Source organism: Somniosus microcephalus, unplaced genomic scaffold, assembly GCF_052327205.1.
Source record: "Somniosus microcephalus isolate GS21.2 unplaced genomic scaffold, FLI_Smic_1.0 unresolved_chr1, whole genome shotgun sequence".
NCBI lineage: Eukaryota > Metazoa > Chordata > Chondrichthyes > Squaliformes > Somniosidae > Somniosus > Somniosus microcephalus.
Window position 1 is genome coordinate 139,632,858 of NW_028225179.1, and position 24,977 is coordinate 139,657,834.

A 24,977-nucleotide genomic window follows, 5' to 3' on the forward strand; every position below is an offset into this window, starting at 1 on the left:
CCAGGATTTTGACCCAGCGACGATGAAGGAACGGCAAATATATTTCCAAGTCAGGATGGTGTGTGACTTGGATGGGAACTTGGAGGTGGTGGTGTTTCCAATGCGCCTGCTGCCCTTGTCCTTCTAGGCGGTAGAGGTCGCGGGTTTGGAGGTGCTGCCGAAGATGCCTTGGCGAGTTGCTGCAGTGCATCTTGTAGATGATACACACTGCAGCCACGGTGCGCCGGTGGTGGAGGGAGTGAATGTTTAAGGTGGTGGATGGGGTGCCAATAAAGCGGGCTGCTTTGTCCTGGATGGTACTGAAGCTATCAAATTTCTGTTACAAAATCTCATTTTTCGCACACATTGAAATAACATGGATTTAATAATATAATAGCAAAATACTGCGGATGCTGAAAATCTGAAATAACAGGAAACGCTCCCAGACCTGAAACGTTGACTCTGTTTCTCTTTCCACGGATGCTGCCTGGCCTGCTGAGTGTTTCCAGCGTTTTCTGTTGTTATTGTGGATTTAATAATATTTATTTTGTTGGAATATGCGGAAATTTCAATTTATCAACGTTTGAGCTTAATAAGAGTGGGAATATCAAAGCAACGAGGCCAAGTTGATATTCATTTCTCATAACAATGGACGGTCAGCATCAAGGTAACTTCTGTTAACCCCCACAATCCCCACCGCCAAGCCTGGCTTTATTTACCAAAAGTCTCTCATTGAGAATCTGCAAGGACCATTATGACACAAACACTACACCCTCACAGCCGCGTACACGATCTGCTCGGCCTTCCTTCTGGGAGTCTGCACAGGCTCGGACGGAATCGATTTCTCACTGTAATCCGGATGCCACAATGACGCGTACACAAGCGATTCCTCTGTACCTTCTGGAAGCGATACCGACCCACGCGCGGTTGGTTTTTTACTCTGTAGGCGCGACCTCACCGACTGACAGGCAATCCGATCCGGAGGCTGAAGGCTGTTTGATCCCGGGATATTCAGGGTAGCATAAATAATATTTTCCGGCGCGTCTCCTTCCTTAAATTAACCAGATCATTTGTTACAAGAGTTGAGATTACACGATAACTGATATATCTTGCTGCATAATTATTCAAAAGGCTACAGCCGGTCCATTTAGAAGCAATTTTACTGACATACTGCGAGCAGTTTCGGGCCAATGTTTCTTTTTCCTGTTATGGCCATGAGCATCTTATAATTCGAAACCTCTAACACTACAGAGCAAACCACCCGAAGCAATGCTACTTAAACCCGCGACTGTTTATGGCAGTATCTATTTTAAGTGTATAATAACATCTAGTGACGATTACACTCTTCACTGTTCCCTGACGTGCTAAAAATAAGTATTTCGGAAACTTGATACGCAGTAGAATATAACCAGACTGAATAACGCATGAGTCAGTAAAATATTGAAAGCGCTGTAAAAAGGGTGAGTTTACGCTTTTTATTTTGTCCTCTATTCCAACCGCTTGCACCATGATGGTCTCCTGTAAAGTGAATCTTAGCCCTTCATCCAGCTCCTCAAAAATAATCACCTACAATGGCAATTAATCACTGAGCAAATCGAATTGAATGTCTTAATTAAAAAATGCTACATACCTTGTTTGCACCTTGGCTCTCCGTTCTTTTAGCTTTAAACCGTTTTAAATGGATTAGGTATTTTCAAACCGGAGCAAAACATAACAGTCCAAAAATTAGTATGCTATTACTGTCAGTACACTGTGAAAACTTTAAGAAGGAAATGTATTTCTTCATTAACATAAAAGTTTATTTTCCAAATTTATATTATCCTTGCTTTACCTTTGTTTAATATCTTGCACTGTGACAAAAGCATTATAACACAGCATCCATAAAACAGCAAAATGGCCTATGGAACAAAATATTTAAAGCGACTGTGAAGTAATGGACGTTTCTGAGGTCTTTGAAGTTTAACACCTAGATAAGTATTCAATTTTCTACAATTTGGACAACCGCCTCGTAATTTTATGTATTAGAACATTACATTGAAAGTGATGCAAAAATAATTACAAGGATGATGCCAGAAATGCGAGTGTGTACAGATCAGGAAAGGATGAACAGGCTGGGTCTCTGTTCTCTAGAAAAAAGAAGGCTGAGGGATGACCTAATAGAGGTCTTTAAAATTATGAAAGGTTTTCATAGAGTGGATACAGAGAGAATGTTTCCACTTGTGGGGAAGAGCAAAACTAGAGGCCATAAATATAAGATAGTCACTGAGAAATCCAATAGGAATTCAGAAGAAACTTCTTTACCCGGAGAGTGGTGAGAATGTGGAACTTGCTACCACAGGGAGTGGTTGAAGCGAATAGTATAGATGCATTTAAGGGGAGGCTGGACAAGCATATGAGGGAGAAGGGAATAGAGGGTTACGCTGATAGATTTAGATGAGGAAAGACGGGAGGAGGCTCGAGCGGAGCATAAACGCCGGCATGGACTAGTTGGGCCGAATGGCCTGTTTCTGTGTCGTATATCCGATGTAATCCGATGTAAATGCAGCAGTGGTGCTTTTTTCATTATTGACGTTCTGATACGCGGTTTGTTGCATCGTAATTTCCCACTCCTGTTTATTTATCTCCCCCCTTCCCTAAACCTCTCCGCCTCCCTTTCCTCCTTTAAGACGCTCCTTAACACCTATTCTTTGACCAAGCTTTTGGCCACAAGCCCTTATATCTTCATGGCTCGGTGTTAAATTTTGTCTGATAATCACTCCTGTTTTACTATGTTAATGGCGCTATATAAATGCAAGTTTTTTTTTCCGTGCTTCTTGCTTGGCCTAGTGAGACAGATAGACAGCCGGCACACTCCCTCAGCGTCCCCAATACTGCCAAAGCCACGCACCCGCAACTGTGCTGTGACGACCTGCCAACAATGATGGGCCTCCAATTAATAAAATAAGGGCATGGGGCTGAGTTGAATCTCGCTCATTTCTGGAGCCTCCTCGGAGACAGTCTTTCGTAGTGAGCATACTGCAATGCTGTTACATCAAACACATACTCCGTCTTTCCATTAATTACTTCTATGCCATTTAAAACAGGGTGTGTCAATATCTTGTCAAAAATCCATGGTTCCAAACTATGCAAAATTATGCAATGATTTTCCAAACGTCGTACAATCACCTCATTGAGTTTCTCTTGGTAAATAAAAATGATCAGAGAAAACGTAGACATTATTCCAATCGTCAATTATTTTGATTCTTGTAGTGCAGTTGTCGATATATTGCAATCTAAGCTATACATCATGGGTGATACTCGTTTCCATATATAGTCATAGAATCAGAGAATCAGAGAAATTTACAGCACAGAAGGAGGCCATTCGGCCCATCTTGTCCATGCCGGCCGACAACGAGCTCTCCACCCTAATCCCATTTTCCAGCTCTTGGTCCGTAGCCTTGTAGGTTACAGCACCTCAAGTACACGCCCAAGTCCTTTTGGAATGTGGCGAGAGTTCCTGCCTCTACCACCCTTTTAGGCAGTGAGTTCCAGACCCCCACCACCCTCTGGGTGAAAAAATGTCTCCTCAAATCCCCTTTTACCTCCGACCAATTACTTTAAATCTATGCCCCCTAGTTATTGACCCCTCTGCTAAGGGAAATGGGTCCTTCCTATCCACTCTATCTAGGCTCCTCATAATTATATACACCTCAATTAGCTCTCCCCTCAGCCTCCTCTGTTCCAAAGAAAACAACCTCAGCCTATCCAATCCTTTCACATAGCTAAAATTGCCCAGCCCAGGCAACATTCTCGTAAATCTCCGCATTCATATTTTGAAGGAAAAAGATGGGTTTGTAGTAACTCATTCCACGCATCAATGAACAACAACAGTAACATATATTTATATAGCGCCTTTAACATAGCAAAACATCCCAAGGCGCTGCACAGGAGTATTATAAGACGAAAAATTGACACCGAGCCACAAAAGGAGAAATTAGGGCAGGTGACCAAAAGCTTGGTCAAAAAGGTAGGTTTTAAGGAGCGTCTTAAAGGAGGAGAGAGAGGTAGAGAGGCGGAGAGGTTTAGGCAGGAAATTCCAGAGCTTAGGGCTTGGGCAACAGAAGGCATGGCCACCAAAGGATGAGTGATTATAATCAGGGATGCTCAAGAGGGCAGAATTAGAGGAGCGCAGATATCTCGGGGGGTTGTGGGGCTGAAGGAGATTACAGAGATAGGGAGGGGGCGAGACCATGGAGGAACTTGAAAACAAGGATGAGAATTTTGAAATCGAGGCGCTGCTTAGCCGGGAGCCAATGTAGGTCAGCGAGCACAGGGGGTGAAGGGCGAACGGGACTTGGTGCGAGTTAGGAATGAAGCTGGATTCAGGATAATTACCTGGAGGTCCGCAGCAGTGCAGGGTAGAAATTATTTTAACAAGAGTCAGCACGAAGAACACAACCATCAGCACTCCAAATATGAGCAGATATATGTTCCCTTGAAACGGAACCGATGTCACTTCAGATTCATCGCGAACTGCAGAGAGAGAAAAAAAAGTGTTATTCTTTCCACCCTCATTTGTATGTTTGTTGGTTGCTATTGTAGGCCGTATAGGTTTATCTGAGAAACCGGAGGTGAGTGGCAACGCCCTCTGTACAGCACAGCAACACGATGACGACCACATCAAGCAAAAATATATATATATTACTTTCCACCTTTCTTTGTGTTTTTGTTGGTTGCTATTGTCGGCCGTATGTTTCAGTTGAGACACCTTGGGTGAGTGGCAACGCCCTCAGCACAGCACCTCGATGCTGAGTAGACACAAGCCACAGAAAAGTAATGGCGAATCAAGCTTTTATTTCAAAAGCCTGTCGATTTCAGGGGGAAAGGCTGAGGGGATTGGATTGTGGGGGGTGAACAATTCTACAATGTTCTGTGCAGATCTCTCTCTCTCTCGTGTGGCGCAGTCTATTTGTAGAAAAGAAGTTCGCCACACAAATTAATTATAATAACAACAGTATGTTTCAGTTGAGACACCTTGGGTGAGTGGCAACGCCCTCAGCACAGCACCTAGATGCTGAGTAGACACAAGCCACAGAAAAGTAATGGCGAATCAAGCTTTTATTTCAAAAGCCTGTCGATTTCAGGGGGAAATTAATTGTTTATTTTCCATTGGGTCGACCCTGAATATTTATTAGTGTGATGCGGCACAACGGAGTCCTGACTGTTCACTAGATGCAGAGAGGATGTTTCCCCTCGTGGGGAAATCTAGAACTCGGGGGCAGAGTTTCAGAATAAAGGGTCGCCCTTTTAGAACTGTGGTGTGGAGATGCCGGAGTTGGACTGGGGTGGACAAATGTAAGAAGTCACACAACACCAGGTTATAGTCCAACAGCTTTATTTGAAATCACAAGCTTTCGGAGCGCTGCTCCTTCGTCAGGTGAAGTGGAGAAATGCATAAAGACACAGTTTCTATAGTCAGAGAATCATGTCAGATGTTTACAGGTAATGTTTCCAACTGCCATTTATCACACCTCGGCAGAGAAATAATCACAGCAATCAAAGGTGTGAATGGTGTCCAAACAGGTCAGTCAGGCAAACATTACATCAAAGAACAATGAGGTGGGGTCACAAGGGGTCAAATATTGCAGATGCTGGGGTCTGTATGAAAAACAAAAAAACAGACAAAAAACATTTTTTTTGCTGGAAATCACAGTCTGTTTTTTTGTTTTTCATACAGACCCCAGCATCTGCAATATTTGACCCCTTGTGACCCCACCTCATTGTTCTTTGATGTAATGTTTTCCTGACTGACCTGTTTGGACACCATTCACACCTTTGATTGCTGTGATTATCTCTCTGCCGAGGTGTGATAAATGGCAGTTGGAAACATTACCTGTAAACATCTGACATGATTCTCTGAATATATAAGCTGTGTCTTTATGCATTTCTCCACTTCACCTGATGAAGGAGCAGCGCTCCGAAAGCTTGTGATTTAAAATAAAACTGTTGGACTATAACCTGGTGTTGTGTGACTTCTTACTTTTAGAACTGAGATGAGGAGGAATTTCTTCTCTCAGAGGGTCCTACCTCTGTGGAATTCTCTGCCGCAGAGAGCTGTGGAGGCTGGGTCACTAAATACAATAAAGGTGGAGATAGACAGATTTTTGCAAGATAAGGGAGTGAAGGGTTATGGGGAGCGGGCAGGAAAGTAGCTTTGAGCCCAAGATCAGCCATGATCTTATTGCATGGCGGAGCAGGCTCGAGGGGCCAAGTGTCCTATTCCTGCTCCTATTTCTTAAGTTCTTATGATTACACACCCAGCAGTAAACAATTAATTTTCAAAATATAAGAATATAATGGGGGTGGGGTGGGGTAGGCGGAGGTTACAAGTCCAGTTTCCATGACAGAAGTAAGTCTGTTTCAATACTGTGTTTACCTGTTCTGTCCAGACACGATCCTGCTGTCAGACCCGCAGAATAGCAAAGGTCCTGATGAACTCTCACAAAACAAGAATCCTCCCTTCCTTTCGGGCCAGACTAATATATATTTGAGAATGCTGTGTGCGCAGTAAGCAGTATTGCCAACCGCAGCCACGTGGCAACACAATAATGAACGAGGGATCATAAACTCAAATGTAAATTTTCTGCCACTATGATATGAATTTTTTTTTAAACGTAGGCATTACCACCCCCCCCCCCCATCCTTTCCCCCTGAAATCGACAGGCTTTTGAAATACAAGCTTGTATTCACCGTTACTTTTTTGTGGCTTGTATTTGCTCAGCAGCTAGGTGCTGTGCTGTGCTGTGCCCAGGGTGTTGCCACTCACCTAAGGTGTACAGGGCACAACTTCAAAACTTGCAGACGACACAAAACTTGGAAGTATAGTGAACAGTGAGGAGGAGAGTGATAGACTTCAGGAAGACTTAGACAGTGCTGGTGAAATGGGCAGACACGTGGCAGATAAAATTTATCACAGAAAATTGTGAAGTGGTGTATTTTGGTAGAACGAATGAGGAGACGGGATATAAACTAAATGGTACAATCCTGAAAGGGGTGCACGAACAGCGAGACCTGTGTGCACAAATCATTGAAGGTTGCAGGGCAGGGTGAGAAAGCAGTTAAAAAGGCTTACGGGATCCTGAATAGAGGTATAGAGTACAAAAGTGTGGAAATTATGATGAACCTGTATAAAACACTGGTCCGGCCCCAACTGGAGTACTGTGTCAAATTCTGGGCACCACACTTTAGAAGGGATGTGAAGGTCTTAGAGAGGGTGCAGAAAAGATTTAGGAGAATGATTCCAGGAATGAGGGACTTCAGTTACGTTGATAGACTGGAGAAGCTGGGGTTGTTCTCTTTAGAGTAGAGAAGGTTGAGAGGAGATTTGATAGAGGTGTTCAAAATCAATGAGGGGTCTGGACAAGGTAGGTAGAGAAAAACTGTTCCTATTGGCAGAAGGGTCGAGAGCCAGAGGACACAGATTTAAGGTGATTGGCAAGAGAACCAAAGGCGACGTAAGAAAACACTTTTTTACGCAGCGAGTGGTTAGGATCTGGAATGCACTGCCTGAAAGAGTGGTGGAGGCAGACTCAATTTTAACTTTCAAAAGGGAGTTGGATAAGTATCTGAAGGAAAACAAATTGCAGGGCTATGGGGAAAGGGCAGGGGACTGGGACTAGCTGAGATTCAGCACGGGCTTCATGGGCCGAATGGCCTTCTTCCATGTTGTAACCATTCTATGATTCTATGATTTCTATGAAATAGACACTGTACATGTATCACTCATTCCATCATAATGTTGTTGCAGTTAGTAATGTGCAACTTGCAATAACTCCATTGTCTATCCAAATGATTTCAGCAATGTTGCACGAACTGGTTGTAAACTGTAATGTGTAAAGTATTTGCAACATTGGTTTATTTTAGTTGAATATTTCATTAGGCGGAGCATTAAATTAACAATTTTCTTTTCATGACATGTAGTGTATAGTTATTGATAGTTAAAGTTCAGCAAAGTGTTTGACATTAGGGTTATGATGTTCAGGTTATGATCTAGGAGCCATTACTGTTCCACAGTCTGATATATGGACATGCGGGATTGCATCTTCCCTCCAAACTTTGCAACTGTATTGTTGGTTTACCCTTTGTTTTTTCGCTCTGGATCTTTCCTGTTGCAAAAGATATTGGAAGGTATCTTAAACTGGTCTAGAAACAAGATGGAAAATGAAGGTCACCCAGAAATTTCTGGGATGCAAACTGGATACAAATGTTTGAGTTGAAAATCATCATTGTTTATTCAAATGTCTGAAAAGCAGCCTATGTTTGAAAAAGCTCTATATTGTAGAGGGGAAGGGAAACAAGATGAGCTATAGGTGCATAAAATGAGGAGGGGGCTAGATAGAGTGGATTTGATGGTTCTATTTCCCTTAGCAGTGAGGTCAATAACCAGGGGATATAGATTTAAAGTAATTGGCAGAAGGGTTAGAGGGGAGTTGAGAAGAGCTTTCATCCAGAGTGTGGTGAGGGTCTGGAACTCACTGCCTGAAAGGATGGTAGAGGCAGAGTCACTCATCACATTTAAACAGTCCTTGGATATGCACTTGAAGTGCCGTAACCTACAAGGCTATGGGCCAAGAGCTGGAAAGTGGGATTAGGCTGGTTAGCTCTTTTTCGGCCAACACAGACACGATGGGCCAAAGGGCCTCCTGCTATGCTGTGAACTTCTATGGTTCTATTAACTTCAGAGTTCAGTTGAAACGTGTATTGGGACTTGAGAGAAGTAGGAGCAGCGGGAGCAGAGGAGGAGCAGCTGGGTATAAAAACCGGTGACCAGCGAGGCCCGAGAGCACTCGGAGCAGCGGGAGCAGAGGAGGAGCAGCTGGGTATAAAAACCCACGACCAGCGAGGCCCGAGAGCACTCGGAGCAGCGGGAGCAGAGGAGGAGCAGCTGGGTATAAAAAACCCACGACCAGCGAGGCCCGAGAGCACTCGGAGCAGCGGGAGCAGAGGAGGAGCAGCTGGGTATAAAAACCGGTGACCAGCGAGGCCCGAGAGCACTCAGAGCAGCGGGAGCAGAGGAGGAGCAGCTGGGTATAAAAACCCACGACCAGCGAGGCCCAAGAGCACTCGGAGCAGCGGGAGCAGAGGAGGAGCAGCCGGGTATAAAAACCGGCGACCAGCGAGGCCCGAGAGCACTCGGAGCAGCGGGAGCAGAGGAGGAGCAGCTGGGTATAAAAACCGGTGACCAGCGAGGCCCGAGAGCACTCGGAGCAGCGGGAGCAGAGGAGGAGCAGCTGGGTATAAAAACCCACGACCAGCGAGGCCCGAGAGCACTCGGAGCAGCGGGAGCAGAGGAGGAGCAGCTGGGTATAAAAACCCACGACCAGCGAGGCCAGAGAGCACTCGGAGCAGCGGGAGCAGAGGAGGAGCAGCTGGGTATAAAAACCCACGACCAGCGAGGCCCGAGAGCACTCGGAGCAGCGGGAGCAGAGGAGGAGCAGCTGGGTATAAAAACCCACGACCAGCGAGGCCCGAGAGCACTCGGAGCAGCGGGAGCAGAGGAGGAGCAGCCGGGTATAAAAACCGGTGACCAGCGAGGCCCGAGAGCACTCGGAGCAGCGGGAGCAGAGGAGGAGCAGCTGGGTATAAAAGCCCACGACCAGCGAGGCCCGAGAGCACTCGGAGCAGCGGGAGCAGAGGAGGAGCAGTTGGGTATAAAAACCCACGACCAGCGAGGCATACCAACTCCGCAGCGGGGAGAGAGGTAAAAAATAGTCAGTGTGTGACGTCACCAGGGAGCAGGTAAGTGATTGGTTGGTGAGTATTTCTCTTTTTTAAACTTTAACTCTGTAGTTTATCGTTACTAGGGTCTTTTCTGGTGTAGCAGGTACTGTTGGTAGACTATACAAGAGCCTTAGAGATATCTTTAATTGGTGATAGTAAATTAATTTAAATTAATTAAGGGGAAAGTCATGCCAGGAGAGCCCAGCCCCGTGATGTGCTCCTCCTGCTCCATGTGGGAATTCAGGGGCACTGCCCCTGGTGACTACGTGTGCAGGAAATGCATCCATCTGCAGCTATTAGCAGACCGCATTGAGGAGCTGGAGCTGCGGGTGGATGGGTTGTGGAGCATTCACGAGGCTGAGAAGTTCGTGGATAGCACGTTTAGTGAGTTGGTCACACCGCAGGGAAGGGCTGCACAGGAAGAAAGGAAATGGGTGACCACCAGGCGGAGCAATAGAAGTAGGCAGGTAGTGCAGGAAACCCCTGTGACCATTCCCCTCTCAAACAAGTATACCGTTTTGGATACTGTTGGGGGGAATGACTCACCAGGGGAAGGCAGCAGCAGCCAGCTTCCTGGCACTGGGGGCGCTCCTGCTGCCCAGGAGGGGAGGAAAAAGAGTGGGAGAGCAATAGTCGTAGGGGATTCTATAGTAAGGGGAACAGATAGGCGTTTCTGTGGCCGTAGACGTGAATCCAGGATGGTTTGTTGCCTCCCTGGTGCCAGGGTCAAGGATGTCACTGAGCGGCTGCAGGGCATTCTGGAGGGGGAGGGTGAACAGCCAGAGGTCGTGGTCCACATTGGTACCAACGACATAGGTAAAAAGAGGGATGAGGTCCTGCAGCAAGAATTTAGGGAGCTAGGGGCAAGATTAAGGAGCAGGACCTCAAAGGTTGTAATCTCTGGATTACTCCCGGTGCCACGTGCTAGTGAGTATAGGAATAGGAGGATAGAACAGATGAATGCGTGGCTAAAGGGATGGTGCAGGAGGGAGGGCTTTAGTTTCCTGGATCACTGGGTCTGCTTCTGGGAAAGGTGGGACTTGTACAAGTCGGACGGTTTACACCTGAACCAGAGGGGAACCAATATCCTTGCGGGGAGGTTTGCTAGCACTGCTGGGGGGGGTTTAAACTAATTCGGCAGGGGGATGGGATACAGAGTGGAGCTATAGTAGGGGGTGATGTACAGCCAAATAAGGAGGAAAAAACAAGTCAGCAGGGAAGGCAGAGCAAAGATGTGAAGGCAAAAGGGAATATGGCAGGGCTGGAAGGCATTTATTTTAATGCAAGGAGTCTTGCAAATAAGGTGGATGAACTGAAGTTGTTGTTGAACACATGGGAGTACGATATTGTTGCTATCACGGAGACATGGTTGAGGGAGGGTCAGGACTGGCAGCTAAATATTCCGGGGTATAGAATCTTCAGGCGAGACAGAGGGGGGTGTAAAAGGGGAGGGGGTGTTGCAATATTAATTAAGGAGTCTATTACTGCTGTAAGGAGGGATGATATATTAGCGGGTTCCTCTAATGAGGCCATATGGGTAGAACTTAAAAACAAAAAGGGGTCAAGCACCTTGCTGGGAGTGTACTATAGGCCCCCAAACAGTCAGGGGGAGATAGAGGAACAGATATGCAGGCAGATATCAGAAAAGTGTGAAAATAATAGGGTAGTAATAGTGGGGGATTTCAACTTCCCCAATATAAATTGGGATAGTCAGAGGGTGAAAGGCTTGGAGGGAGCAAAATTCTTAAAGTGCATCCAGGAAAGCTTTTTGAGCCAACATGTAGAAAGTCCTACAAGAGAGGGGGCGGTACTGGACCTAATTCTAGGGAATGTAGCCGGGCAGGTGGTGGAAGTGTCTGTAGGAGAGCATTTTGGCGATAGTGACCACAATTCGGTGAGATTTAAGGTGGTCATGGAAAAAGACAAAGACGGCCCGGAAATCAGGGTTCTAAATTGGGGGAAGGCCGATTTTAATAAGATAAGACAGGATCTGGCAAAAGTGGACTGGGAGCAGCTACTTATAGGAAAATCCACATCAAAACAGTGGGAGGCTTTCAGAAGGGAAATAGAGAGAGTACAACACCAACATGTTCCTGTAAAGGTCAAGGGTGGGACCAACAAGCAAAGGGAACCTTGGATGACAAAGGATATACAAAAATGCATTAGGAAAAAAAGGGGGGCTTTTGGCAGTTACAAAAGACAAAAGACGGTGGAAGCCCTAGAGGAGTATAGGAGGTGCAGGGGCATACTTAAAAAAGGAAATTAGGAGGGCGAGGAGGGGCCATGAAATAACACTGGTGAGCAAAATAAAGGAAAATCCTAAGATGTTTTATAAGTATATTAAGGGCAAGAGGATAACCAGGGAAAGGGTAGGGCCCATTAGGGACCAAAGTGGCAAGCTGTGTGTAGAGCCAGATGAAGTAGGTGGGGTTTTAAATGAATTTTTTGCCTCAGTGTTCACTATGGAGAAAGACGATGTAGATATAGAAGTCGGGCAAGGGGACTGTGACATACTTGAACATATTAGCATCGAGAGGGAGGAGGTACTAGCGGTTTTAGCAGGCCAAAAAGTGGATAAATCCCCAGGCCCGGACGAGATGTATCCCAGGCTGTTGTGTGAGGCAAAGGAGGAGATTGCAGGGGCTCTGACACAAATTTTCAGAACCTCTCTGGCCACAGGGGATGTACCAGAGGACTGGAGAACAGCTAATGTAGTACCATTATTCAAGAAGGGTAGCAGGGATAAACCAGGGAATTACAGGCCAGTGAGCCTAACATCTGTGGTAGGGAAATTATTGGAAAAAATTCTGAGGGACAAAATTAGTCTCCACTTGGAGAGGCAAGGATTAATCGGGGATAGTCAGCATGGCTTTGTCAAGGGTAAATCATGTCTGACCAATCTGATTGAATTTTTCGAGGGGGTGACTAGGTGTGTGGATGAGGGAAATGCTGTGGATGTGGTTTACATGGACTTCAGTAAAGCTTTTGACAAGGTCCCGCATAGGAGACTGGTCAAGAAGGTAAGAGCCCATGGGATCCAGGGGGCCTTGGCGCGTTGGATCCTAAACTGGCTGAGTGGCAGGAGGCAGAGGGTGATGGTCGAAGGTTGCTTTTGTGACTGGAAGCCTGTGTCCAGTGGGGTACCTCAGGGATCGGTGCTGGGTCCCTTGCTGTTTGTGATCTACATTAATGATTTGGATGAGAATGTAAAGGGTATGATCAGTAAGTTCGCGGATGACACGAAAATTGGTGGGGTGGTAAATTGCGAGGAGGAAAGCCTCAGGCTGCAGGACAATATTAACAGGTTGGTCAGATGGGCGGAAAAGTGGCAAATGGAATTTAACCCGGAAAAGTGCGAGGTGATGCATTTTGGACGGACAAATAAGGCAAGGGAATACACAATGAGTGGTAGGACCCTAGGAAGTACAGAGGGTCAGAGGGACCTTGGTGTACATGTACATAATTCCCTGAAGGCAGCGGAACAGGTAGATAAGGTGGTTAAAAAGGCTTATGGGATACTTGCCTTCATTAGCAGAGGCATAGAATATAAGAGCAGGGAGGTTATGATGGAGCTGTACAAAACGCTGGTGAGGCCACAGCTGGAGTACTGTGTGCAGTTCTGGTCGCCTCACTATAGGAAGGATGTGATTGCTTTGGAGAGGGTGCAGAGAAGATTCACCAGGATGTTACCTGGGATGGAGCGCCTCAGCTATGAAGAGAGACTGGACAGGCTGGGGTTGTTTTCCTTGGAGCAAAGAAGGCTGAGGGGGGACCTGATTGAGGTGTACAAAATGATGAGGGGCATAGATAGGGTAGATAAAGAGGAACTTTTCCCCTTAGTAGGGGGGTCAATAACAAGGGGGCACAGATTCAGGGTAAGGGGCAGGAGATTTAGGGGGGATTTGAGGAGGAACTTTTTCACCCAGAGGGTGGTTGGAAGCTGGAACTCACTGCCTGAAAGGGTGGTAGAGGCAGGAACCCTCACAACATTCAAGAAGCATTTGGATGAGCACTTGAAATGCCATTGCATACAAGGCTATGGACCAAATGCTGGAAAATGGGATTAGACTGGGCAGGGAGGGATGGGCGGCGCAGACACGATGGGCCGAAGGGCCTCTTTCTGTGCTGAAAAACTCTATGACTCTATGACTCTATGACTAGGAGATGCAATTTCAGAAAGATTTGCCTTTTCCATCAATTTCATTCTGATGACAAATAGCTGGATGTGTTGTGCGCTACAGGAGGGTTTGGCAACTATAGTTTTCACTTCAGAGAAATTTTCAATGAAGACTGAAAATTGTAATTACACAGTATTTACAGCACAGAAACAGGTCATTCAGCCCAACTGGTCCATGTCAACACGAGCCTCCACCCACTGTACCTCATCTAATGCTATCAGCATATCCTTCTGTTCCTTACTCCCTCATGTACGCACCTAACTCCCTTTAAATGCATCCACGTTACTCGCCTCAACCATTCCACGAGTTCCACATTCTAACCACTCTCTGGGTAAAGAAGATTCTCCTGAATTCCTTACTGGATTTATTAGTGATTATCTTATATTTGTGGCCCCTAGTTTTAGTGTCCCCCACAAGTGGAAACATCTTCTCTACGTCTAACCTATCAAACTCTTTCGTAATCTTAAAGACCTCTATCAGGTCGCCCCTCAGCCTTCTCTTTTCTAGAGAAAATGTTGCAGTCTTCGTGGCTTCGCTGAGAGTTCATTGAAATATATTTATCGAACATCAGTCAAGGTAGAATTCCACATGCTGGAAGTATAATTATCGGTTGACCATCAGTTCGAAATTAATGTGCACAATTTCGCTTAACTACTCAACAAATAACGATTCTAAAACGTGCCTGCCGTGAAACAAAATAGCATATCTGTTGATTTGCTTGTTGAATCCCTCTGACTCGTCTCAGTTACCTCCAAGCGTGCAAAAATATTCATCCCTGGTGACATGTCTCCCCCTCCAATTTTTATTAATGAACATCACTTAATGATCAATTGTCAATAGTGCACTTGTGGAGTGCTGACCTGATTGGTTCAACTTGTGGATTACAAGTCTGTCACAGAGGATTATCTCAGTTATAACCTTCAATCACTCGGCATTTTATTTTGGAGCCAGGTTGACCCTAAAGAGGCCCGATATAAATTATGGGTTAGCTGTAAATTTGGGAATGTGATTATAAATATTATTAATAATGCAAATCCTACGCGCATCCCACCACCAAACGTATCTTCCCCTCCCCTCCCCTTTCAGCATTCCGCAGGGACCGCTCTCTCCGAGACACCCTAGTCCACTCCTCTATCACCCCAAACAGCCCTTCCCCTTCGCCTGGCACCTTCCCGTGCAAGCGGAGGAGATGTAACACCTGCCCCTATACCTCCCCCCTCCCCACTGTCCAGGGCCCCAAACACCCCTTCCAGGTGAAACAGCGATTTACTTGTACTTCTCGCAATCTAGTATACTGTATTCGCTGCTCACGATGCGGTCTCCTCTACATTGGGGAGACCAAACGCAGATTGGGTGACCGCTTTGCGGAACACCTCCGTTCAGTCCGTAAGGGTGACCCCGAGCTTCCGGTCACCTGTCATTTCAATTCACCGCTCCATTCCCACTCGGACCTCACCGTCCTTGGCCTCTTGTACTGTTCCATGGAAGCTCAACGTAAACTCGAGGAACAGCACCTCATCTTCCGATTAGGCACTCTGCAGTCTTCCGGTCTCAATATCGAGTTCAACAATTTCAGATCATAACCTCGGCCCCTATTTCATTTTTACTTATATTTTTCCACTCCTTTCCTCCCCCCCCCCCTTTCCTTTTGTTTCTCTCTCACACCTGGCAGCTATCTTTTGCCCTGCCAGTACACTTTACACCTAATCCCAGCATATTACCATCTCGTCTAGCTTCTAATCTCTTTTACTTCTTTTGGTTCTTTTATTCTTTTGTCCGATCGCAGCCCTGCCTTCGATCTAGTTCCTTTTCTCTCCAGTTTTGAAGAAGGGTCAAACCCGAAACGTCAACTCAAATTTCTCTCCACGGATGTTGCCTGACCTGCTGAGTTTTTCCAGCATTTTCTGTTGTTATTTCTTATTCTAATGCTATTTTCAGAGGCGACAAGTGATTACGAATTATTTTCGCCCCAATGGCGATGATTTACATTTGACTGTTATTTCTATTCAACGTGTTGATCATTTTACTATAAGTAGCCAACAGGGGAATCTTTCAGAAATGCATTTACGGTTTGGCTTCCTACAGACTTTTTCTGCTAGTAATCCATTTAAATATTTGCATTGGACACAACTGAATTGAAAGACAGATACAGAGGGAGAAAACTTAGCCTGAGCCGTACCTCTGAAACGGAGGGAGTGCTGACTTTACTCCCAGCCCGAGTTTATTATTCAATAAAGTCAATGGAGAGGAATATTGGACGGCTGTGCAAACATTAGCATTCCATCCGGTCCGTGGATTTCCAGCCCGGAGAGTTAGGTTATCATTAACCCCCAGAATGTAGACTATAATAACATCAGAACATAAGAAATAGGAGCAGGAGTCGGCCATTCGGCCCTTCGAGCCTGCTCCGCCATTCAATAAGATCATAGCTGATCTTCCACCTGAACTCCACTTTCCCGCCTGATCCCCACATCCCTTGATTCCCCTAGAGTCCAAAAATCTATCGATCTCAGCCTTGAATATACTGAACAGCTGAGTCTCCACAGCCCTCTGGGGTAGAGAATTCCAAAGATTCACAACCCTCTGAGTGAAGAAATTTCTCCTCATCTCCGTCTTAAATGTCTGACCACTTATCCTGGTTAATTTTAACCTGAGGCCGGGCGGGAAATCCAGCGGATGGGGTGGAACGCCGCTTTTACACTCCGCCCAATATTGCTATTGACTCTAATGGAGCGTAAAATCAGGCCGGGTTGTAATATCAGCGTTGCACCCGCTCCCGTCAGTTTACCTATCTTGCGGGAAAAGCCCCGACAGGGGAAATTTCCATGAATGTATTAGTGATTTCATTAACCTGAGTTTCCATTTAAATATCTTGGTTTTGGAGAAAGCTGAATCGAAAGGTAGATGGAAGACAATGCAAACTTACTGTTTACTGTGACTTCTGTCCCTTGGCCGGTGCCCTGTCCACCGACGGTAAGATACACGTTGCAGTAATACCTTCCCGTATCGTTCTGTTTCACCTCCGTGATTTCCACAGATGCGTTTTGAAATTCTCGAAAGGAAGGTGAACCGGACTGCAGAACGCGACCGATATATTCTGAGCAGTTGTTACAGACCTGACAGCTTCTGGTGTCTTTGTACCAGGTGACGGCACCAACCACCGTGTTTGCTGAATGGGTAGTATCCAAAGTGAAATCGCAATACAGATGCAACGTGTCACCTTCGGTAACGCTGACCGAAGGCGGCGTTTGTCTGACTGTAACACTGGAGACAATAACTCCTGTAATTGTAAATAACCTCATTAATAGTCACGCCACTCTGCGTTATTTACGCTTTCGTTAGCAGCAAATTACGACAAAAAAACCCGTTCTGCCCTGAGTCAGAACTGACAGCGGTCTAAATCCCCAGCAGTTCGGGAAGCGTCTGCGAAGTAACGAATAAAGGTTGGTTTAAAGCTTCAGTATTCAGAGGAAGGGTCATAGAGCTGAAACACGAACTTTACCCTTTTTCACTTGTCCACCGGCATTGCCTGACCTACTGAGTGTATCCAGCATTTTCTACTTCTAATTCAGATTTCCAGTCTATATGAGCGTTTTGCTTTCTGCCCCTCAGTCAGGTCCACCAATAAAATGGACAGCGCCGATGCGCCAGTCCTTCATTTATATGGAAATAAATAGTAAGCGCGACTTTCAAAGGTGAAGAGTACGTTTTTCCCTAAATTTGGCGAACTAGTAGCTCTTTTCTCAATTTCAACAATAGCAATAAAAATAATCGGCACCAATATGGTGCTTTTAATGTCAAGCAGATCCCCAAGACGCTGCCTAATCCAACAAAATTGGACTGCAGCTAAAGAAGGAGATGTTAGAAGGGGGTGCTAAAAGCATGCTCACAGGGGTGGGCTTTTATGGAGGGTCTTACAGGAGGAGAGGGGAGGTGGAAAGACATAGAGGTTTAGGAGAGGAATTCCAGAGCATGGAGCCAAGACTGCTGAAGGCACGGCCACCAATGGTGGGGCGGAGTGGCGAACGTACAGCGTCCAGAGTTGGAGGGAAGAACATTTCTTGGATAATTGTAAGGTTGAAGGAAGTTACAGGGACAGGCAGGAGTGAGACCGCGAAGGGATTTAAACGCTAGAATGGGAATTTTAGAACTCAGGCATTGTGTGACCGGGAGACAATGTGAGTCAGCGAGCTCGGGAGTTATCAGGTGAGGGGAGCTTGATGCTGGATAGGACACGGGCAGCAGAATTTGGGATGAGCTGAAGACTGTAGAGGGTCGGAGGTCGGCCAGGAGAGAATAGGATCAGTCCCGTCTAGTCACTTATAGTCTCTTCTTTTAGGACTTGAATCCGATTACTAACGAGGACCAACTAGACCACTGCACCCATTTAGTGTGACAGCCTCAGAGTTGTAGGGTTGAGTGTCTGAGGCCCAGAGCCATAGTGGAGCAGGCGGGGGTGCATCGGAAAATTCCCGTGCGCTGCCCCCGATTTTTCATCCAATAACCTTTACACTGGTTGTGGGACCTTTATGGAGCTAATGTCAACGGTTTATGCCCCACATTCTGCAATTGCATATTTGTTTTTATGCATTGCTCAACAGGGAGTGACGCCAATAACTTGGTACACTTGGCACGGTTTGATGAGCGCACGGCCAACTAATAAGTGGGACCAAACAAGGTGAAACTGACATGACAATAGACCATCCTGGAAATACCCAGCGGAAATTATGAAAAGGGGCTGATCGTCGGCATGAGATCCTTCCCACATGGAGCCAGGTGCAGTTTTTTTAATAATTATATATTTTACTACATTCCCATCCGTCAGCTCGGCAGCGACGCTGGGGCGCGATGAATTCACTCCACTCTTGTCGTTTCTGAACTAGCCTGCCCGCTTCAGTCGTCGGTCTCCCTTTCTGTGGCAAATCGCTCTTGACTCTTGTCTAATCCTAAGGCATAATGGGGAACCACACGCAGCGGGGGCTTATTGGAAACTTTTGAATGCACTGCCGCCTGTTTTTCGACCATTAACAACATCACAGTTAACAACAGCTTCTCAGAAAATTACGATTCCATTGTTTAGGCAGTTGTTGTCAACGGGATGTGTTCCACAGTATATAATTAAATATTTGTGTGTGTATATATATAATAAATGTGTGTGTGTGTGTTTGTACCTGTATGTGCATGTATATGATATATATATGTGTGTATATATATGTGTACTTGCATAAGTATATATACCATTGTCACCATTGACCAGAAACTTAACTGGACCAGCCACATAAATACTGTGGCAACAAGAGCAGGTCAGAGGCTGGGTATTCTGTGTTGAATGTCTCACCTCCTGACTCCCCAAAGCCTTCCCACCATCTACAAGGCACAAGTAAGGAGTGTGATGGAATACTCTCCACTTGCCTGGATGAGTGCAGCTCCAACAACACTCAAGAAGCTCGACACCATCCAGGATAAAGCAGCCCGCTTGATTGGCACCCCATCCACCACCTTAAACATTCACTCCCTCCACCACCGGCGCACCGTGGCTGCAGTGTGTACCATCTACAAGATGCACTGCAGCAACTCGCCAAGGCTTCTTCGGCAGCATCTCCCAAATCCGCGACCTCTTCCACCTAGAAGGACAAGGGCAGCAGGCGCATGGGAACACCACCATCTTCAAGTGCCCCTCCAAGTCACACACCATCCTGACTAGGAATTATATCGCCGATCTTTCATCATCGCTGGGTCTAAATCCTGGAACTCCCTCCCTAACAGCACTGTGGGAGCACCTTCACCAGACGGACTGCAGCGGTTCAAGAAGGCGGCTCACCACCTCCTTCTCAAGGGCAATTAGGGATGGGCAATGAATGCCGGCTTTGCCAGCGACGCCCTGATGCCATGAATGAATTAATTTTTAAAAAAATGTATGTGCATGTATATGTATATATATATGTGTGTATATTATTATTATGTGTATATATGTGTGTACCTGCATATATATGCATACCTGTAAGCGTATGTAAAGATATGTGTATCTATGTGTGTATAAATATCTGTGTACTATATATACAAAATAGACCCTGGGTGTCCATTACTTACTTACCAGAGAACAACAGCAAAGACCAAACGACTCCATCCCATCGCATTGTTGCGCGGCTGCCTGTGGGTGAAGTCCCTCATTATCAGTTTGTTAGACATCCGTTCAATTTTGTTAAAAAAAATATGGGATGCATTTAAATTTCACCCTGCATTTATCATTTCAGCTGGCGGCGACTACAGTGCGGCAGCCGAGGGTGTCGGGCTGGAATTCTAATTCCTTTCCTAGTTGGTATTCATTCGAGATTGTGGTCACATTTATTTAGCATCAAGTCTGATGGAAAAGGCAGCGTTCAGTTGTAACCCTCACGTTATTTAGCCGCGGCCCCGGTTCCAGAAAGGAACCTTTGATTATATCTCGAGAGGATGGAGGGACGGGTTACAACCTCCGTTAAAATAGCGAACAAAGGAATGTCAAACGAAAGCGTTCCTTCGTTAATATTACAAATTGCAATTTGTATGGGTTGCTAAGCATTAATATGGCACTTTTGCATTGAATTTCGCAAGAAAAGTTGAAGGAGCTCACTCCTAGATCAGAATCGCACTTGCATTGCAGAAAAGCAAAAGCATTGTTAAAGTCCTCCCATCTCCCTTCACTGTATTCTATCACTGTTACATTGCCATGCTCACCACACTCACACGTAGTCTAGAACCATTACCTTCTAATTGCAATTCCCGCACACAACGTTCTGTTGATCTCCGAGGTACGATATTGATCAGCGAGTGGTATACATGTGGCAGGCAACAGATCTCCTCCGTCATCTCCGGTTAGGGTGTAAAGGAAACGCATTGGTACCGCCTTGCAACATTTCTTATTGAATCAAGCAAAGCCATCAATGAATTCAGGATCCAGTCACCTACAGAAACTAATACTATACGGGCTCTTGTGCACCGGTTAAAAAGAGACTTGCATTTCTGTAATAACAATAGAAAATGCTGGAAATACTCAGCAGGCCAGGCAGCATCCGTGGAGAGAGTAACAGGGTTAACGTTTCAGGTCTGGGACCCTTCATCAGAACTAGAAAAAGCTGGACCTCCCAAAGCACTTTACATCCAATTAAGTACTTTTTTTGAAGTGTAGTCACTGTTGTAATGTGGGAAATACGGCAGTAATTTGCGCACAGCAAGCTCCCACAAACAGCAATGAGATATTGATGAGATAATTTTAGTGATGTTGATTGAGGTATAAATATTGGCCAGGACACCAGGGATAAGGCCCCAGCTCTTCTTTGAAATAGTGCCATGGGATCTTTTGAGCAGGTTTTTCATTGGGCCATGGAGGCAGGATTGGAGGCATGTGGGGGGTTAAAATCACGAAATCGGGGGGCACAAACCCATCCCGCCCCCAACCCGCCTCCATGCCTGTTTCAAAGGAGGCGGATACCCGACCTGTGCTGGGAGCCGCCTCCCCGAGGTGGGAAGGGGATTCGGCCAATTAACTGCCTGTTAACAGGTAGTTAACAGGCAGTTTTTAGCCAAATCCCTATTTTTATTCCTGAAGTGTGGGATTCCCGACGGCTCCAAACCACGCCAAGCAAGGCGGACTGTCGGGCTGAAGGGCTTGGAGGGTTCAAGATGTCCAGTGTTCAGGTGAGCGATGGGTGCATGAGTGCAGAGGTAAGTGTGTTTGGTGTGTGTAAAGTGTTTAAAGAAGTTTTACTTACCTTTACTTACCTTTACAGTCTTCCTTCCTTCAGGTCTTGGGAGTCCCTCATCTCACTGGCACAGAAAGCAGAATGGCCGTGAGCTGTCAAAAGTTGCAGCATTCAGCTTTCTGTTCTGGAGAGATCTCTGAAACAGCCTGAGAGGAAGGAATTAACTTAGAGTACAGATTGTCAGTGTTTGACAGCTGCAAAGAGCTGTCAAACGCTGATAGTTCATCTGTCAAAAGCTCTTGACAGAGGAAATGTCAATCTGTGATGTCACCTGTTGCTGGGTGGCCCTTAATTGGCCTGCTAAGCCTTCTGGACGGGCTCAACAAGGGCAATCAAATGAAAATCGAGTGGGTTGGCCACAACTTGATGGAGGCGGGACTACAACCCCAAAAGTTGTAGTCCCACCTCCTACACGCCTCCAGTATCAAAATCCAGCCCTTTAAGTCCACCAGAGAGAGCAGACGGGGCCTTGGTTTAACGTCTCATCCAAAAGACGGCACCTCCGACAGTGCAGCACTCCCTCAGTACTGGCACTGGGAGTGACAGCTTGGATTTTGTGCTGAAGTCCCTGGAGTGGGACTTGAACCCACAATCTTCTGACTCAGAGGTGAGAGTGCTATCGACTGAGATCCTCAGTTGTGTATTGGGTTCTCTCATATTCATTTCTAAGAAAAATACTTCAGAATATTTACAGAACAGGAATTAATTTCGAATTATTGGAAGCAAAATTCAGCTTTGCGTGGACCCGAAATAGGCGGCAGTGAATCAGCCACCAGTTACACACCCTGCCTGACATTGCGTTCCTTTGAAGCCAATGGAAAGGACATGTGACCGAGGTGTATAATGGACGGCCATTCATTTTACATCAGTTTTGTGCCCCAGCCAAAGTTACATTTTGCCTCCCTTGTCAGAACTTGGAAACTATGCAGGTGAAATTGGTCTTGGTAGCAAAAAGCGGGCAAGGCAAAAAGACAGCCCACTTTACACTCCGCCCAAAATTATTTTCATTCATTGCAATGGGAAAGAAAATTGGACAAGGTGCAAAACAGATTCATCGCTCCATTCCCACTCAGACCTCACTGTACTCGGGCTCTTGCATTGTTCCACGGAAGCTCAGCGTAAGCTCGAGGAACAGCACCTCATCTTTCGATTAGGCACTTTACAGCCCTCTGGACTCAACATCGAGTTCAACAATTTCAGATCATAACCTCGGCCCCTATCACATATATATATATTTTCTTCTATTTTTTTCTTCCCTCCCACATGGCAGCTGTCCTTCATTCTGCCAGCACAATTCACACCCCATCTAGAGCCATCCTTTATTCCTTAACCTGTCACATTACCACCTCCTCTTGCCTTGAATATCTCTTCATGTCTCTTACTCTCTCCTGCTTCACTGACCTTCCCTTTTGTTCTTTCATCCCCTCCCTTTTCCCAGCCCCTAAACTTGCTTTCCATTTCCTGCTTTTTTTCTAGTTCTTACGAAAGGTCATCGACCTGAAACGTTAACTCTGTTTATTTCTCCACGGATGCTGCCTGGCCTGCTGAGTTTTTCCAGTATTTTCTGTTGTTATTTCAGATTTCCAACATCGGCAGTATTTTGGTTTCGTAAGGTGCAAAACAGGCTGCCTAATTCACAATCGCCCATTATGCGCTAGTGCCGAAGACCAATTTCAGACCCAATGTTACTAGAATATCATATGTTCTGAGAACATAGCCTTCTGAGTTCATGCCCAAGATGTATTCAACTTATTGGACTAAGTAGATGAAATGTTAGAATGCAATATTTCTGTTATTGAGGCAAGATATTGAGAAGGCGTTCCTCAATGAGGAAGTTGGGGATGTAAAGATGATCAGCCAAGAGAGAAGGAGTTTTGTTTCTACATACAATTATTTTTTAATTGAAGTCAACCAACAGTAAAATGCTGCCTCTTTTCTCCGGCTGCATGCTGATGCTTGCCTTCTTCCACCTGCTCTTCCTCCTGCTCCTACTGTGGGGGTTGAGGCCCTCCTGCTTCTCTCCATGGTGCCCTGCTTCAACTACAGGAAGTAGTCATCCTTTCTGTGTTACAAGACTATACATAGAAACATAGAAGATAGGAGCAGGAGTAGGCCATTCGGCCCTACGAGATCATGGCTGATCATCCAAACCCTAGCACCCGGTCCCTACACCGACAGCCATCCCACCCAAGCCCTATCCCCGTAACCCCAAGTATTTAATCCCCCCTAACACTAAGGGCCAATTTTTTTTTTTTTTATCATGGCCAATCAACCTAACCCGCACATCTTTGGACTGTGGGAGGAAACCGGAGCACCCGGAGGAAACCCACGCAAACACGGGGAGAATGTGCAAACTCCACACAGACAGTCACCCGAGGCTGGATTTGAACCCGGGTCTCTGGCGCTGTGAGGCAACAGTGCTAACCACTATGCCACCGTACAGAAAGGTACTTTAATTCCTGACCTGCTTGTTGGGTTGTACGTTAGGGCGCTGTGAGATTTGCCCAGGTACCTAAAACAGAACTTCAGAATATCAATTGTCCCATGGATCAGATCAACAGCCAACCATCTTAAAATATGGTTTCCATCATGGGGACCAACAACAATAACAATTTGCATTTATACAGCACCTTTAACACAGTAAAACGTCCCAAGGTGCTGCACAGGTGTATTATAAGACAAAAAATGTATCACCGAGCCACATAAGGAGAAACTTTTTCCAGTTCTGACGAAGGGTCATCGACCTGAAACGTTGACTCTGTTTCTCTCTCTACAGATGCTGCCTGACCTGCTGAGTATTTCCAGCATTTTCTGTTTTTATTATAGGAGAAATTAAGACAGGTGACCAAAAGCTTGGTCAAAGAGGTAGGTTTTAAGGAGCATCTTAAAGGAGGGTCTTAAAGGAGGAAAGAGAGGCAGCGGAGGTGGAGAGGTTTAGGCAGGGAATTTCAGAGCTTAGGGCCGAGGCAACAGAAGGCAATGTTGCGGATTGCTGCACGATGTAAGTGACATGAGAGTTTCCTGGGCAGCGGGTATCACTTGGTGATAGAGATGGTCGAAGATTTCGGGTTAAGGGTTCCAACTGGCAACATTGCAGGGAGACATTATTAATGACCACTCGTCCTCATGTGGCATGAGGCGAGACATCTTAATCGTGCTTCAATGGGAACTGGCGGGGTTTGTCTGCAGATAATTCTGGTGAGCACCTTTTGCGACCGGATTGTGGTGGGAGACTTCGCCATCTATTTTGTTCTCCCCGCCTCAATACTGCAAAAACGGTCTGAAAACAGGTGGGGGTGGATTTTCACGATTACCACTT

The 24,977-nt window shown here is 45.9% G+C and overlaps 1 protein-coding gene across 1 annotated transcript; it reads right to left on the reverse strand.

Moving 5' to 3' along the window:
- Positions 1-352: 352 nt before the first annotated feature.
- On the reverse strand, positions 353-20,053 carry LOC147096014 (uncharacterized). The gene is made up of 5 exons (XM_085973756.1): positions 20,011-20,053; positions 16,843-17,196; positions 4,295-4,491; positions 1,450-1,545; positions 353-1,030 (listed from the first exon to the last, which is right to left on the reverse strand). The coding sequence occupies exons 1-5, from the start codon at positions 20,051-20,053 to the stop codon at positions 746-748; spliced, it is 975 nt and encodes a 324-aa protein (XP_085829882.1). The 3' UTR covers positions 353-745.
- Positions 20,054-24,977: the final 4,924 nt, after the last annotated feature.